Below are 14,640 nucleotides of genomic sequence, written 5' to 3' on the forward strand. Positions count from 1 at the left end.
AGAGAAAGAGAGCCAACGGAACTAGACGACACGCCACCTTATCTTTTCGAAAATTAATGAATCACACACAGAAGCAATAAAAATAATCAGCAATAAGCAGGCAGGCCAGGCCAGGCAGGCTGGCAGGCCATTCCGAATGCTTGCAGCTTGTAGATACAAACGGCCAGATACAGATACATTCGCGGACACAGATACAGATACATGGGCAGATAAAAGAAGAGACCCGAGAGGGCAGCAGTTGATTTTAGAAGTTTATAAAAAAAAAAATAAATAAGAAAAGAAAACAAGGGCATGGACTAATGAACAAGTACAGCAGCAGCCGCAACATCATCCCAACCATCCCAACAACAACAATGATAATGAAGTTGAGGTCGGAACGCGCCACAAGAAACTGCAAGTATATCAAATTTACAAAACAATTTACAACAGAAGGCAGAAGGAAAACGAGCTGCCAGCCAACCAGGCCTGCTGGCTACGAGCTGGGGAGATGAGCACGTTCAAGATCGAGACAGAGATCAAATGGTGGGCCCTTAAACAAGAAATAATAGCATATAGTAAGCTGGCTGGGTTCTAAAAACTGGCTGGCTCGGCCCACGACGACAGGGGCAGGTTTAGAAAATTATGGCCAAATGCAAGTTGGCAGCCTGGATGCTCTCCTGGTCCTCTGAGAGATGGGTTCTGTACACCATCCAGTTCAAGTCCAAGCCATTGTTATGTGCCTTTTGCGATCATGGCCTGATAAATTGTACTAAATTGCTGGATTTCTCTTTCCAGAGTGACACACGCCGGGGACCCAGAAGGGCTTAACCATCAGAGCAGAGAAAAATGGGTCGCCCAGAACTCTAGCGGGGGCTGGAGAATAGAAATCCATCTTAATTTTAAATAAATTGTTGTGTAATGGGCGTCAAGTGTCGTGTGGCGGAAAATGAGGGTACCGTACCAGATCTTGCGAGGTGACTCTATAAGAAATCTGATGAACTCCATGTTTACATCAAACATCAACATCAATGTTATTTTACTTGGAACTGTTTAGAATCTAAACTTGAGATAGGAAAGAGCTTCACGGAATGGAAAGCCAGTGCCAGGCAGCTTGTAATTTTCCAACAAAAGCCATAAACTGAAAACTGAAACAGCAACAGCTGTGGCAACAATAACGAAAGCGACAGCACTTCCAAACTAATTTGACTCGGGATCTGGGCGGGGGATTGGCTTCTGGAACTAGCTCAGAAGTCAGAAGATCGGGTCAGAAGATGCCTCTGACATGATTTCCTCAAAGTTCTTTCTTCCAGCACAGATCCACGAAGCCATCTCTGACAGATGACGGGCGTTGCAACTAATTAAATGTGATTAGGGGGGGAGGTGTGGACTACCCGCATAATTAGTAGCCAGAAGTAATCGTTTAATTGGAAACGAAAGAAAAGGGGCGCGACAGCGGAAAGAGTTCACTAAACTTTCACGCCCAGCACCGGACTAACTGACTAAGTGGCAATGGCACGGAGCCACGAGCGGAGTGGTCATGTCCATAAATATTGGCCAAGAGCAAGCAACACTTTCGGGCAGGTGAAATTAGCTACCAAACCTGCACTTCCTCTTCACCAATCAAGGTTTTCGATTTCGTTTGGGCTAGTCGTTAAAAAGAAACGCACTCGTTAGATGGCGCCACAACATGCGAGGCCCAAAAGTATGCAATATATATATTTGATGTTTGTAGAATTTGTGTAAAATAAGTGGATTTTTGATAAAAAATTAAAAAATTGGAATAAAATATATAAATTAAAGGTAACTTCTATGTCTTTTAGTTAAATAAATGTTTTATTTTATTTTATAAACGTACCCTCATCTATCACTAGCAGTATTAGTCATTCTTTACCTCAAATAGCCTTACTTTTTAAATATTTCCCTTACTACTTCAAGAATATTGGGATTATGTTATAAAATATTTATAATATAAACACAGATTAGAGGCCTAAGAATCTTTGCACTTCCCAGAATTATAAACAAGCCACTTTATCTCTAATATAGCCGCTCCAAGGCTCCTATCCCGCGGAAAAAACCACATCTCACCTCCCCCACCAGGTACCGAGAGTGCGTTCAGGTATCACTTGCACTTTTCGCATTATTATGTCATTGCCGCCAGGTTTCACGCTCGCCCGCCACTCTCGATCGGCAAACAACATTTCTGAGGCATTGCAGAAATAACAGAAAAGCGCAACAATAACGATAAACAAAACGATTAGCAATAAGGAAGCGATTTGAACGCAACACCACCAAGATGATGGTGGTGGTGCATGCTCCACCGCTTAACCCAACGGCCAAACGGTAACGCATGTTTGTATTTCAGATCGTCCACCAGACACCAGGTATTACTGCGGAGTGGTACTCACGTTTACAAAGTTTTCGCGGCGCACATCGTCGACCTCGTCGCGCTTCGAGATTCGCTTCTTCCAGTCATCCTCGCCGCTCTTCTGCAGGGCCGCCAAGCGCTCCGCGATCGAGCCGGTCTTGGCGATCGAACGCTGATCCGGGCCCATGACCTGGTTTAGTGGGGATTGGGTTGAAATGTCATTCAGAGATACACATTCAGATCTTATTTTTTGAAGTAAAACTCACCTCAGTCTCTTCTGATGAATGTTGGGCTTCTTGCAAGGATTGAGAAGCGTCTGCGGGATCCTGATCCTTGGACTTCTCTGGCGTATTCTTGGCTGATGATGTGCTGCTACTGCTACTGGTGGTGGTGTTGTCAGCCTCCTTGGCTACATGACGCAACTTCACAAATCCACTGGCTCCAATGGGGGGCAGCTGGGGACCAAGGCCGATGCCGGATGATATGGCCGAGTGACTTTTGCTTTTCGCAACGGTGTTGCTGCAATAGAAAATAAAATGATAAGCTGGTGAATCATTCGCATAAGGTGCGTATCTGCGAGATACAAATGCACTGCATGGGCAGTTCAGTTCGTTCCCATTTCCACATCTCCAACCTCCCCATTATAGGAAACTCGTGACTTGGAATTTTCCCGGCCACTAATGAGAGTTGGGGACTTTTCCGTTCTTCTTTGAAGAGAATGACCAGGAAGAGGTCTACTCTATGAGGTCCAAACTTTCTCCTTTAATGGGAGACTGGCTGGGGGTTCTCGATAAGACAAGGTCTCAGTTTCCTGCCACCCTGCTTGTAGAGATCGAGGTGGCTTATTCACAAAAGTTTACCCAGAAGACGGCGATTATTAGTCAGCCGGGAACTCGTTTGGATGTTGGATCGAGAACACCACTCACCACTGTCTCTGCCTCTGGGAGGGAAGTCTGGTCCAGATGCTAAAGGTGGACTGCACGCGGCGAGCGAACAAAGACGAATGAGCTCCGATTCGGCGAAAAAAATGGAAATAAAGGCCAATACCAGCATGGCCAGGTCCAGAAGATACCTATCCTAGGCCGAAGCAGGAGCTTAGTACCTGTCGAAGTGGCAGGTAAGCAAACACACCGCTGACAGCCAAATTGCATATTAATTTGGGAAATGCTTTCAAGGGAAACTGTGGGCCGGCCAGGTGTACGAGATTTTAGGTTCTACCTGGAGGAGAGGTTCAGACCAGCTGTCTAAGAATTTCAGAATTTAATGGAATATTACGAGAAACTGCAAACAAATACAGGACATTGGTGAATGGATTTTGGAGTGGGAGGAAGGCAGACCCCCAAAGGTCAAAGGCGAGACACGCGATTGGACGTCAGCAGGGACCCTGCCCTAGACTTCCTCGATGGCTGATGATTCTAATGCACTAATTGCCCTTTGGAAACCGTTTAGCAAGCAATTAGTTAGAGTGCCAAAGCTTATGGGTGCGGCATAAGCTCGTGGCCAGCACCACTCCCACAATAAAAGCCAATAAACGGTGGCCAGCAGAGAGGACTAGAGGACTATAATTATAAGCCATTCCAAGGATCGTTGATCGCTTCTTTCGGCTCTGGAGGGGGGGCACATTTTGTAATTCAATTACCCAGTACCCAGCACCCAGACCCAGTCTCAGTGAGGTAATTAAATTTTTTCGCCATCCAAAGTGAATGGAGAAAGACTAAGAGTGATCACGCCATCTCTATAGCTATAGCTATAGCTTTAGTTGTGGAGCTCCGACTAAGAGGCCTTAATGATATAACAAAATGAATTGTTTTATAAACTATTTGCCGCGGCATAAATAATTGCACGCCACAGAGAGCTGGTGTGGATCTTCTGTTTATGAGCCCGTCACGTCAAACTAATGAAGCTGTAAGTGCTCCCAGGTTCCACTCGAGGTGTTGAAAATTTATGCAGAAATACGAGATGATTATGCGGAGAATACTCGCTGCTACTTCTCTGGCCAGTCAGGGGTACTTGTATATATGAAGAGAAATACAATAAATCAACGTCCCTGGGTTTAAGCGGTTTCGAACAAGGTTAACTATAAAACATTTATAATAATAACATCTGATCTGAAAACAACACATATATTTCCAACAGAAGCTTCAGACCGCAAATGAAATAGGTACTTAATATGAGACTGATATCTAATGGCTAGAATAGCAGACACTTTACAAAAAAGACTATATACCTTTCTAAATCAAACTAGAAAGACCTCCAATAAATTCCCCAAAGGTATACCCCTTATTTCCAAGTGCAAGTGTCCAAATACCTCCCCTGATATGTCAGCTATTTCTCAAGTCATCCACCAGGTAAGCAGAAATTCGCTTATGTAATATATGCTTATTGTGCCAGAAAGCGAAATCATATAGAGTGTTGAGCTTCAAAAGCTAATGAACATTTCAGACTCGGACTGGATCTCTGGGGGATTCAAGTTCGCTCGCCTTTGACTTTCCCACGCAGTGTTTTTCCGCTTCAGGGGCTCAGGGAAGAGGTTGCCCTGGAGGGCGGAGGATGGTAATGACGTTAAATTACAACGTCAACATGGGCCTACAGCGTGTCTCAGAGTCTCTTTTGTTTTTCAGCCACTTGGCTCTTGTCTCTCTTGTCGGGCCATTCGAGCCAACATAGCAATAGTTTCGACGGGGTTACAAGGTAAAAATTTCACCTTTAAGATCAAGGTTTGAGAGCGATTCAGTGACCTATGAGGTGGAAGATTTCTAAACCGAATTATGTTTAGAAACATCATGAGTTTGGCAACCATGTTGCGGAACTTTCCTCATCAGCTGACTTACAGACCGGCGCAGTATCCTTGGCACGTGCTGTCTGGTGGATTACACCCCCCAGTGAGTAAGCAGGACTCCCAGACACGCTTGCCGGTTGCCGGGGGTAACCGACTGCGTCAAAACAAACCCAGCTTTGTCCGGGAGTCGATGGCCAAAAAAAGTTCTGCCCCGGGGGTGGTGAACTCTGCGAGGGATGAGCCAGCTGGTCTGGTGTGTGGGTGTCTGGGAGGCGCCGACAGATGGCAGTAGAGTGACTGGCTGGAACTGCAGCGGAAGCAGGAAACATGCGTTTTTTTTTGGCAAACCAAACAAAGAGCCAAACTCTAGATGGCTGGAGAGGTGGATGAGTCTTGGATGCAGCCATCTCCGAGGAGGTGGGTTTGCCTTTCGGTTGGCTGGCTACGTGCCTGTCACGGGTTTCCCCAATTAGGGGGGTTGGGCGTACCTAGTATTGATTGAGTTTTCCCTGCCCCCCCTAACTACCAGCCCCAACCCGCATTGAATTCTTCCGCTTTCAGGTTCAGTTCCCCTGGGAATATCGTGAGTCAACGATTTCTTGCCGGCTTTTATGCTTTTCTTTTCTTTGTTACTTTTGTATCTATGTATCGGTCAGATACAACGAAGACACTCCCGTTTACCGTTCTTGTGGCGTCATCGACTCTCATGCCTTTCCCGCTTTTTGACATTTTTGGTATCTTGTTTTGGTTTTTCGGCCAGGCCCAGACCCAGAGCCAGAGACACTGGCTTGGAGAACAAGTGCGGATGTCATTCGAGTACCTTAATTGACCGCGAAGGGAATGTACTCGTTGTCTCCAGTACTTCGGCTCCCTCTTCTAGTTGGCTGGGGCAACTACCTTTTCAACTCCAATGAACTCTGCCGTCAAGTTCAACGAGTTGGCTCAGCAGAACTGGAGTCAGTCCATTCAACTGAGGAACGTCACTCGCAAAAATGGTTATTATTTAAAGAAAACGATGATAATAAACAGACTTAGTAGATTTGCTTTCCTGCTTTTATTTAAAATTAAAGTCGGGAATCTATTTGTTTGTTTGTTTTTAAGGGCAGGTTCGGGGTCTAGCCTCGCTTCGATTGTCGCAGCTGTGTTGTCTAGAATCTAGACTTTAGAGGGTTATTGTGGCTATAAGGGGACCAGGGGACATATATGATTCGAGTATTGAGTATTAAAAAATATTTTTAATTACCCTGTACAATTACTAGATACTTACTATTACAAGTCGCACTTTGGCTACTTAATACCAGCTGTCTTTTGATGGGCTTTTGATGGAATAATTAAAAAACGAGCTGCATTTTTATTATCAGCTATATATATTGTCAAACTACAGTGATCGATAAGTTAAAAGACCATTTCAAAAGTGGATTTAATTTAATATTTTTCACCAAGGCACTCAAGTTACTCATCAGAGGCTATATATACCTCGAAACTCTAATTTCGCTATATTTCCACCCAACTAGGAGCCTTTTTCGAGGCTGTACTGTATTTATATACATCCTACCACCTACCACCACCCCTCCCGCTAGCCATTGACGACCTTAAAATTTGTTAGAATTAAACGCTCACTTAATTCGCAATGCAAGCCATGAATAGCGAGACCTGAGAGCTGCAACTTCCAATAGTTTGAAACTTTTCAGTTTCAAAAACAGGTTCCCCGCCGAGAGCTTCCACTCTCAGAGCACGAGCCCCAAGTGAAGCCCCATTCTATATGGTATCAGTGCGCAATATATATAGTTTTTTTGAAACCGAAATCGCGCTTGGCTGGTCAAGCGGGCGGCTATCGGAGCTGGTGCCCGCCAGTTGAGCGACAAAAGCGGCGGCGACAACAACGCCGAAAGTGAATCTTTAAACAGCCCACAGCCTTAATCGCCAGGGAAGTTCGTGAAAAACCCAACAACAACGACAACAACATGTTGCTGACCCTGATAGCTGGCACTCTGATCTTGCTCCTGACCTGGGACTTTGCCCGCAAGCGCCAGCGCGTTGCCACATTGGAGAGTTCCAAGATCACGGGGCCGCTGTCGCTGCCGATCCTCGGCTGTGGCCTGCAAGCCCTCCACCTGGGGGCCGAGAGTGAGTCCTTCGGAGAGAAGCCCTCCTTCCGATCTTGTCTCATGACCTACAACCTTTGCAGACATCATCCAGTGGGTGGGGGAGCAGTTTGAGCGGTATGGCAAGACCTTTCGGATGTGGGTACTCGGGGAGTCCCTGATCTACACCAAGGACCTCCGGCAGTTTGAACACATCCTGGGCAGTACCACCCTGCTGGAGAAGGGGCAGCTGTACAAGTTCCTGCGACCCTTCCTCAACGACGGCCTGCTCCTCAGCACGGGCAGGAAGTGGCACTCGCGGCGGAAGGCCTTCACCCACGCCTTCCACTTCACCGTCCTGGAGCACTACGTGGAGATCATGGACCGGAGCAGTGGGATAATGGTGGAGAAGCTCCGCCCAGTGGCGGATGGGAAGACACCGGTGGACATGCTCAAGTTCGTGTCCTTGGCGGCGCTGGATGTGATCACAGGTGAGGTGCTTAGCTAGGGGGTGAGCCGGGTCAGGTGAGCGTCTTACTAAGCGGTGCTAATGGAATAGACTCTGCCCTCCATCCAACAACTACTAAGTTTTGAAAATCTCCACCCTTTAGAGGCTGCCATGGGCGTGCAGGTGAATGCCCAAAACGACCCCGACTTCCCCTACATCAAGGCGCTCAAGAGGTGGGTCATATCACCCTCCTGTGAACCACTTAACCCTCTCCCAACTTCCTTCCAGTGTGGTCTACATCCAGCCCAATCGGATGCTCAAGTTCTCGCAGCGCTTCGACTGGCTGTTTCCCCTGGCGGCGCCCCTGCTCTATCGGAAGCTGCTGGACGACATCCGCGTCATGCACCACTTCACCGACAAGGTCATCCGGGAGAGGCGATCCACTGTGGAGCGGGCGATAGCCGACGGCAGCTACAGGCCACTGAGTAGGTGAACCACAACCATAAATACTACCACAACTAACTCTCTTTCTTGGTGATAGGTCTGGGTGATGCGGAGATCGGGCGTAAGTCGCAGATGGCTCTGCTGGACATCCTCCTGCAGGTCTCCATTAACGGCGAGTCCCTGACGGACGCCGACATCCGCGAGGAGGTGGACACGTTTATGTTCGAGGGCGACGACACCACCAGCAGCGGGGTATCCCACGCCCTGTACGCCATCGCCCGCCACCCGGAGGTGCAGCAGCGCATCTACGAGGAGTTGCTGGACGTCCTGGGTCCGGACCCCGAGTCTCCGGTCACCCAGGCCCTGCTGCAGAACCTCAAGTACCTGGACTGCGTCATCAAGGAGACCATGCGCCTCTATCCGGCCGTGCCCGCCATCGGCAGACACACCCAGCGGGAGATCAAGGTCGGCGAGCAGACAATCCCGGCCGACACGAGCATCTACCTGGTGCTCTACTTCGCCCACCGGGATCCGGACCACTTTCCCGATCCCCTGAGCTTCAAGCCCGAGCGCTTCCTGGAGGGGCAGGAGGAGGCCCACGAGACCTTCGCCTATGTGCCCTTCAGCGCCGGGCCGAAGAACTGCATCGGCCAGAAGTTTGCCGTCCTCGAGATGAAGGCGATGATCAGCAAGGTGCTGAGGAGCTACGAGCTGCTACCCCTGGGCGAGGACCTAAAGCCCATGATGAACTTTATTCTGCGCTCCTCTTCGGGCATCAATGTGGGGTTGAGGCCGAGGGTTTGATAAGAGGGGGGTTCTATCCTCCACTAGGTTTTAGGGGTTTGGGTTCGGGAATGGTCGTGATATATTACTTAAGAGCTTATATTGTAGTTTAGGAATAAAGTCTTCAGAATCAGAATTACTCACTTGTTACAATCGGACGCGGCGCACTGCGACTCACCCGCCTGACTCGAGCTCCTCGAAAGTTGGACAAATATTTGCCAAGATCGTATAATTAGGCCCCCAAACAAGAGCTATTTGAGTAGCGGATGAGCGTGGCGCGCCATAAACTATTCCCAGTATTTGTTTTCGGCAAACATTTATGCTTGCTACTCGGACAGGCCGACTTCACACCGGTTATTACGGCAATTTAATTTAATTTATTGACGTCACTTGCAGGGGGAGATGCAATTGGGGGAGTCACTCATTTCTCGGAAATGGAGCATCCAAGGCGATCCTAATTCAATCACTCCAACCGGCCGGATCTAGGGCTTATCTGTGGTGCTCTGTTGGTCCAAGAGATAATGCGCCAAGCCGATAGAAAGATTTTGCAAAACCAGCTAGCAGATACCAAATCTCTTATCAGATATCGCGAAAGGAAATAACATAACAGGCTTATCGTCCCGTGCCTGTCAGCCGCATCGGCCGGATTCGCATATAAAAGGCCATCCCAGCCAGACAGAATGCGTCAAAAGTGTATCCATCTCAGAGTCTAGAGACTAGAGACTAGAGCATCTCCTCCGCAATGTCCGCCCTGAAAATGTCAGTCTTTGTCGCGATCGCAATCGCCCTACTGGGTCTAGCCACGTCTGGTGAGGCCATCAGCCGGCCCCTGCCTCCCTACGTGGGCCTGCCCAGCCAGGACAGCCTCACGCACCTGTTCCTGACCTCGCGGGTTACGCGTCGCGATCCCTTCGCCTCGGTGGCCTGTTTCGGCGGCTACATCGGCGAGTCCAACACCATAACGGAGCTCTACAGTGGCGACTACAGCGGCTGCGCCAAACAGGCCGCGGACTCGCGTCATGGCATCGACACCGACTTCCTGCCCACGCGCCGGAGCATCGAGAGGAGTGGCGAGCGCGTCTGCCAGGAGCTGAGGGCATGCAACACGATCAACGGCACCCTCGACTCCCTCAACTGCCACGCCAATGTGGTGAGTCTCTGGAGGGTCGGCAAGGAGTGGAAAACTAACCCTTCTCCTTTCAGGGCTCCAACAACACGGTCTCCACCTACAGCATCTCCGGCAACGCCACAGAGTCGGCCAGCATTCTGCAGGAGCGCTACCGGGTGGTGGACCTCCATCACGAGCAGTGCGTCCGCAAGGCGGAGCGTCGCTATGTGGAGTCCACGGCCAGGAACTACAACTACCTGCAGGCCTGCCTGGATGGACGGGCGAAGCCGAAGCCCATGCCCACCAGTACCAGTACGAGTACTACCACGACCACAACCACCACCACCACCACAGAGGCTCCCGCAACAGAGGCGCCCACCACCACCGACAGTCCCTTGAACATGGAGGATCAGTTCAAGCAGCTCCTAAACTTGTTGAACTAGTCACGGGGGTCAGGGAGAACCACTTTCTAGGGGAAGGGTTTCCGAATTAAACAACTACTTGGAAAACGAGAAAACAAAGCCTGGTCTTCCACTCATTTGTTAGCTCTCCTCCACCACTCGATGACCCTATCTCCCCCATCATCTGGAGGTGTGTCCACACCTCTTATCGGAAACACTTTTGATTAATGAATAGTTTTAGGAGACCATTCTGATAAAAAAAATGGCATGAAAACTTTGAAGAAATGGCAGCAGGAATCTTGAGGAGATTGGAGAGGCAGCCAGAATGGTAATACCTCCATTTAGGGCACAAAGCAGAAGACTATCTGCTTGAACACGTTTGGCTTTTATGGCTGTGGTGGCTTTGGCTTTGTTTCTTCTGGCGGTGGCGGCTTTTCTATTCGAATGTCTCTGACCATTTTGGACGACGACTAGGGCCGCCGAGAACCTGAAAGCGGCGGAAAACAAAGACCACTTGGACCAGAGACGAACACCTGTTGGGTCCACAGCAAGGCCTAGACTGTGGCTTATTTATTGGCACAATTGGCGTGCCGTTGGACAAGTTTCTACAGCCGAGGCAGCGTAGGCAGGGGAGTATGTGCCATTCCAGGAATGCGTCGAGAACCTGCCACTGAAGTCTGGCCGGAGGAAGGGGTGGGGCTTCTAATTACAATGCCACTTGCAGGTCTGTGAGGTTCTTATAAGGTGTGGCAGATAAAAAGACGTGATTGCAACAGGCCACTAATAATTTCGAATAAAAATTCAACTGATTGGCAGGCTACTTGAGTCACTCGACGAAGACCTTGCTATAAAGTCAGTGATTATGTGAGGTTTTTTGAGAACTATATATATTCCTAACCCACATCGACAGCTCATTTTACGCGCTTCGGTGAGCTCTAGCACTGGGTCTGGCCCACTCAGCCGTGCCGAACCAACAAAATATCACCAGGCCTGTCAACGATTTGCAACCGAAACAGGTTTCCACATCGAAAAGCTTTTCATTTTCCTTGGCGGGGCAGAAAATTGGGGAAATGTGTTAATGCAGAGACTCACTCGGTATTTGCATAAAAAAACATAAATTGCCAAAAGCCACAGAGCCTGGTTCGGGCCAATTAAGGCAAGAGTTGCAAGTGCCAGAGTCGAGATATGAGAGAACGACTAGCTACTACCCTGTAAAAGCTTATTCAAGAGCCTAAATACCTATTAATATCTCTGTAGATCTCCTAGCATCTTAGCCCCTTTGACATTTTAGGCAACTCTTCTTGTGCCCACAGCTGGCAGTACTGGTAGTACCCTCCTCCTTATAGAGCAGCTCCCAACCAGCTGTACGCAAAACTAGTTTTCTGCAAAAATCGACAAAAAAAAAAAAAACTGAAAGCTCAGAAAAGGAAATCGTCGCCCGCCGTCATCCAAGTCGTGGCTGCTGCCTTTTAAGGCATTTTTGCCTGTTGCGTGTTGCGCATGCGCCTTGTGGCCTATCGATTATAGTGTTTCGGAGTGTGAGAGACACTGTCCCCCCCAGTGTATGGCTGTATCCGTTCGTGGATTCGGGTCATTCGCATTTTCACATTTTAAGGCGCAAGTGGTTTTGTTTTTTTTTGAGATTTCTGCCTTCCAGGCACTTGCTCGAGTGGCAACTTTTACTGTCCATGGCCAGGGACTCTCTCCTCCGCCTCCTGTCTTCCTGACCCTGCTGGAGCAGCTTTCTTCATTACCTCATATAGCACCATAGCCATTAATAATCGATTAGCAGTCTATGGCGAGAGGATGCTGATGATTTCCAAGCTAAGGAAGTGGGTAGAACTTCCTCTATGACGAGTCATAGAAGTTCGACTGTTAGTGTCACCTGTCAGCAAGTCACTGGCAAGCAACAGGTGTCTAATTGAGTGACTGACAACCGACAGACGAGACACCCAAGATGGGATGATTGGGGGGCTGGGAGTTGGAATGGAAATGGCGATGGCCAAACAATGCCATTCAGAGGAGAAGCTCACAAGCCATTGTTTGTCACTCTGTCGACTGGAAATCGATAGCACTGATAACCAGCAGGACACGAGGCGGAATACTTCGAGGAAGTTACTCAGCTTCAGACAAAGGAAGTGGAACAAGCCCATGGAGGAGAACTAAAGGAATAACAAATGTCCAATGATGATATCTATGGCAGGACAAGCAGACAAAGCAGCCACAGTAGGAGTCTGAATGTTGGATGCTGGAGAAGCCACTACTAAGAAACCAGAACTAGCCGGCGATGCAGATTTATGAGTGCCTGTCATCCAACAAAGGAGGAGGAGGCCGCGACTTGTCCGAAATGAGTTCATTGCACGCTGATCCCAAGGAGGATGCTGGAGGCTCCTGCATTTCCTAATGAGTTGTCAACTGGCTGATGAGTTCTATTTGCCAGCCAGACATACAAAAAAATAAACACAAGCTGGGAGGAGAGAAGTGCAAACAGTCTGCTGGGATTTGCATATTATCCTGTCGGGGTCGGGGGACTTCGCGAGTCTCAATGTCAGTGTCAGACTGAGTCTGGGAGCTGTGAAGTAAAGTGACAGGTTAAGAGCATCTATTTCAGGCGTTACTCTGAAGGAGGCACTTCCTAAAAAGAATGGAATTATAAATATATGTGATAACTATGACTCCCAAGAGATATGTTAGACTTTGAGGCGGTTCATTAAAAATATTTTCTAATTAAAATCGAATCAATTCAGATTATACCCACCATTCTATAGAAATTTCTTCTATCTTCAAGCTCCTCCCTAAGCCTCAATTGCTATTTAAAACCACCTTTTAATGAGATGGCCAGTTGGGGAGCTGTATCTCATGGTTTGAGCAACCCAATCAAGGGTTATCTACCCACAAAGCCATCTCAATCAGCTGATAGTTGGGCCAATCCACTTTCAACAGACAAATTGAGGAAGCGGAGCAGTTTAAAACCGACACACAGCTATCCACAGATACCCAAGGCAACAGCTGTGCAAACCGTAACCCAAAAGATACAGATACAAACGGAGATAGAGAGATACAAATAATAGAGTCAGGATTGTGTAATATACATTAGAAATTTGGTTGTGTACACTAGAGTCTCCGAGACAGAGAACAGGTCCCATAAACTTGCCAGATTTTCCAATAAAAGGAATATTTATAGCTTGGACTGGATTCTATAGCAATGCTGGCTCCCCCCACAAACATAATTAATGGAAATCCATAGCTGTGAGTTAATGGCTGTATAATCTGGAAATCCATTTCCCCGCCGCATCAAATAACATGCCTCCAAATGGAAATGTTTCTCCAGTTGATGGCAGGAGGGTGGGGGATGGCATCGATAATGCATCATCCGATCATGCAGCATATGCCACATGCACTCAAATAGAAAATAAGCTTTTTTTTTTGTTTTTGGGTTTTGGGCGAGGCCTAGACCCTCAGAGAACATTGTTTCAGCTGCGGCTTTGGCTCATTAGCGTTGGGAGTCACGTTCTGGTAGCCAGACGGGGTTGGACTTTCCACAAAACACTTTCCCATGCCTCCCATGCCACTCACAAACTGGGTATCATAAAAATCCAAACCGATAAGCGGCACTCGAATCTGTCTATTTATGGAGAGTCGCGACTGTTTTGTTTACTTTTCGGTAAATAGACCCCAGAGATTAATTTAGTTTGTAGTTTTATTAATGGCTTTTATTTATTGTTAAGTTTCCGAGTAAATTAAACACTTGAAGTAATAAAGCAACCTTTGAAATTCGAGAGGAATCAGTTACCCTGGAAGCCTTATATTCCAAGTATTGGGTGTGGGGTTTGGGGTCTGGGATCTGGCTAGGCACGCTCCCCATCCAAGGCCTGCCAATTGCCAACTAATTTCGATTTCATTTCTCGCCAGAGGCAGACCAAAAAATAAATAAAAACCAAAATTATGCAAATTCATTGAAAACGAAAGGCATTCTCCAAGCACTTTGATTCGCTCCGCTTTTGATTTTTAATTAGTTGTTGGCGTGGGTTGGATTATGATGCAACTTTGCTCAGTTTTTTGGAATAATTATAGAGCTCTAGGGCCTGGGATTTGATTGATTTGCCTTTTTGATTCGTTTTTCTATGATGGCCTGAATAAGGGGGACCTTGAACCGCCATCCAAAAGACAAAGAAACATAATAGACTGAATATTTGCCTAAAACTATGGCACTCGAAATTGGAATAAAAATAATAGCAGAGACGGCTGC

The 14,640-nt window shown here is 47.7% G+C and overlaps 3 protein-coding genes across 11 annotated transcripts in view; 2 read left to right on the forward strand and 1 right to left on the reverse strand.

Moving 5' to 3' along the window:
* Positions 1 to 14,640, reverse strand: part of Svil (Supervillin) — a 95,358-nt gene that overhangs the window by 10,080 nt on the left and 70,638 nt on the right. For 8 of the 9 annotated variants that reach the window (XM_070280214.1, XM_070280217.1, XM_070280215.1 and 5 more), the window contains 2 exons: positions 2,611 to 2,863; positions 2,385 to 2,534 (listed from right to left, as the gene is read on the reverse strand). In XM_070280214.1, the coding sequence (XP_070136315.1) occupies positions 2,385 to 2,534; positions 2,611 to 2,863 (403 nt within the window). Of the gene's footprint in view, positions 1 to 2,027; positions 2,180 to 2,384; positions 2,535 to 2,610; positions 2,864 to 14,640 lie in introns of those variants that run through there. The other variant, XM_070280218.1, reaches the window with a different exon arrangement.
* Positions 6,892 to 9,018, forward strand: Cyp4d20 (Cytochrome P450 4d20). Its single transcript, XM_017252970.3, has 5 exons — positions 6,892 to 7,250; positions 7,312 to 7,698; positions 7,819 to 7,888; positions 7,944 to 8,140; positions 8,197 to 9,018. The coding sequence occupies exons 1-5, from the start codon at positions 7,088 to 7,090 to the stop codon at positions 8,901 to 8,903; spliced, it is 1,524 nt and encodes a 507-aa protein (XP_017108459.2). The 5' UTR covers positions 6,892 to 7,087; the 3' UTR covers positions 8,904 to 9,018.
* On the forward strand, positions 9,552 to 10,511 carry LOC108133227 (uncharacterized). Its single transcript, XM_017253074.3, has 2 exons — positions 9,552 to 10,032; positions 10,086 to 10,511. The coding sequence occupies exons 1-2, from the start codon at positions 9,625 to 9,627 to the stop codon at positions 10,431 to 10,433; spliced, it is 756 nt and encodes a 251-aa protein (XP_017108563.2). The 5' UTR covers positions 9,552 to 9,624; the 3' UTR covers positions 10,434 to 10,511.

The sequence above is a fragment of the Drosophila bipectinata genome, chromosome 3L, assembly GCF_030179905.1.
Source record: "Drosophila bipectinata strain 14024-0381.07 chromosome 3L, DbipHiC1v2, whole genome shotgun sequence".
NCBI classification, from domain to species: Eukaryota; Metazoa; Arthropoda; class Insecta; order Diptera; family Drosophilidae; genus Drosophila; species Drosophila bipectinata.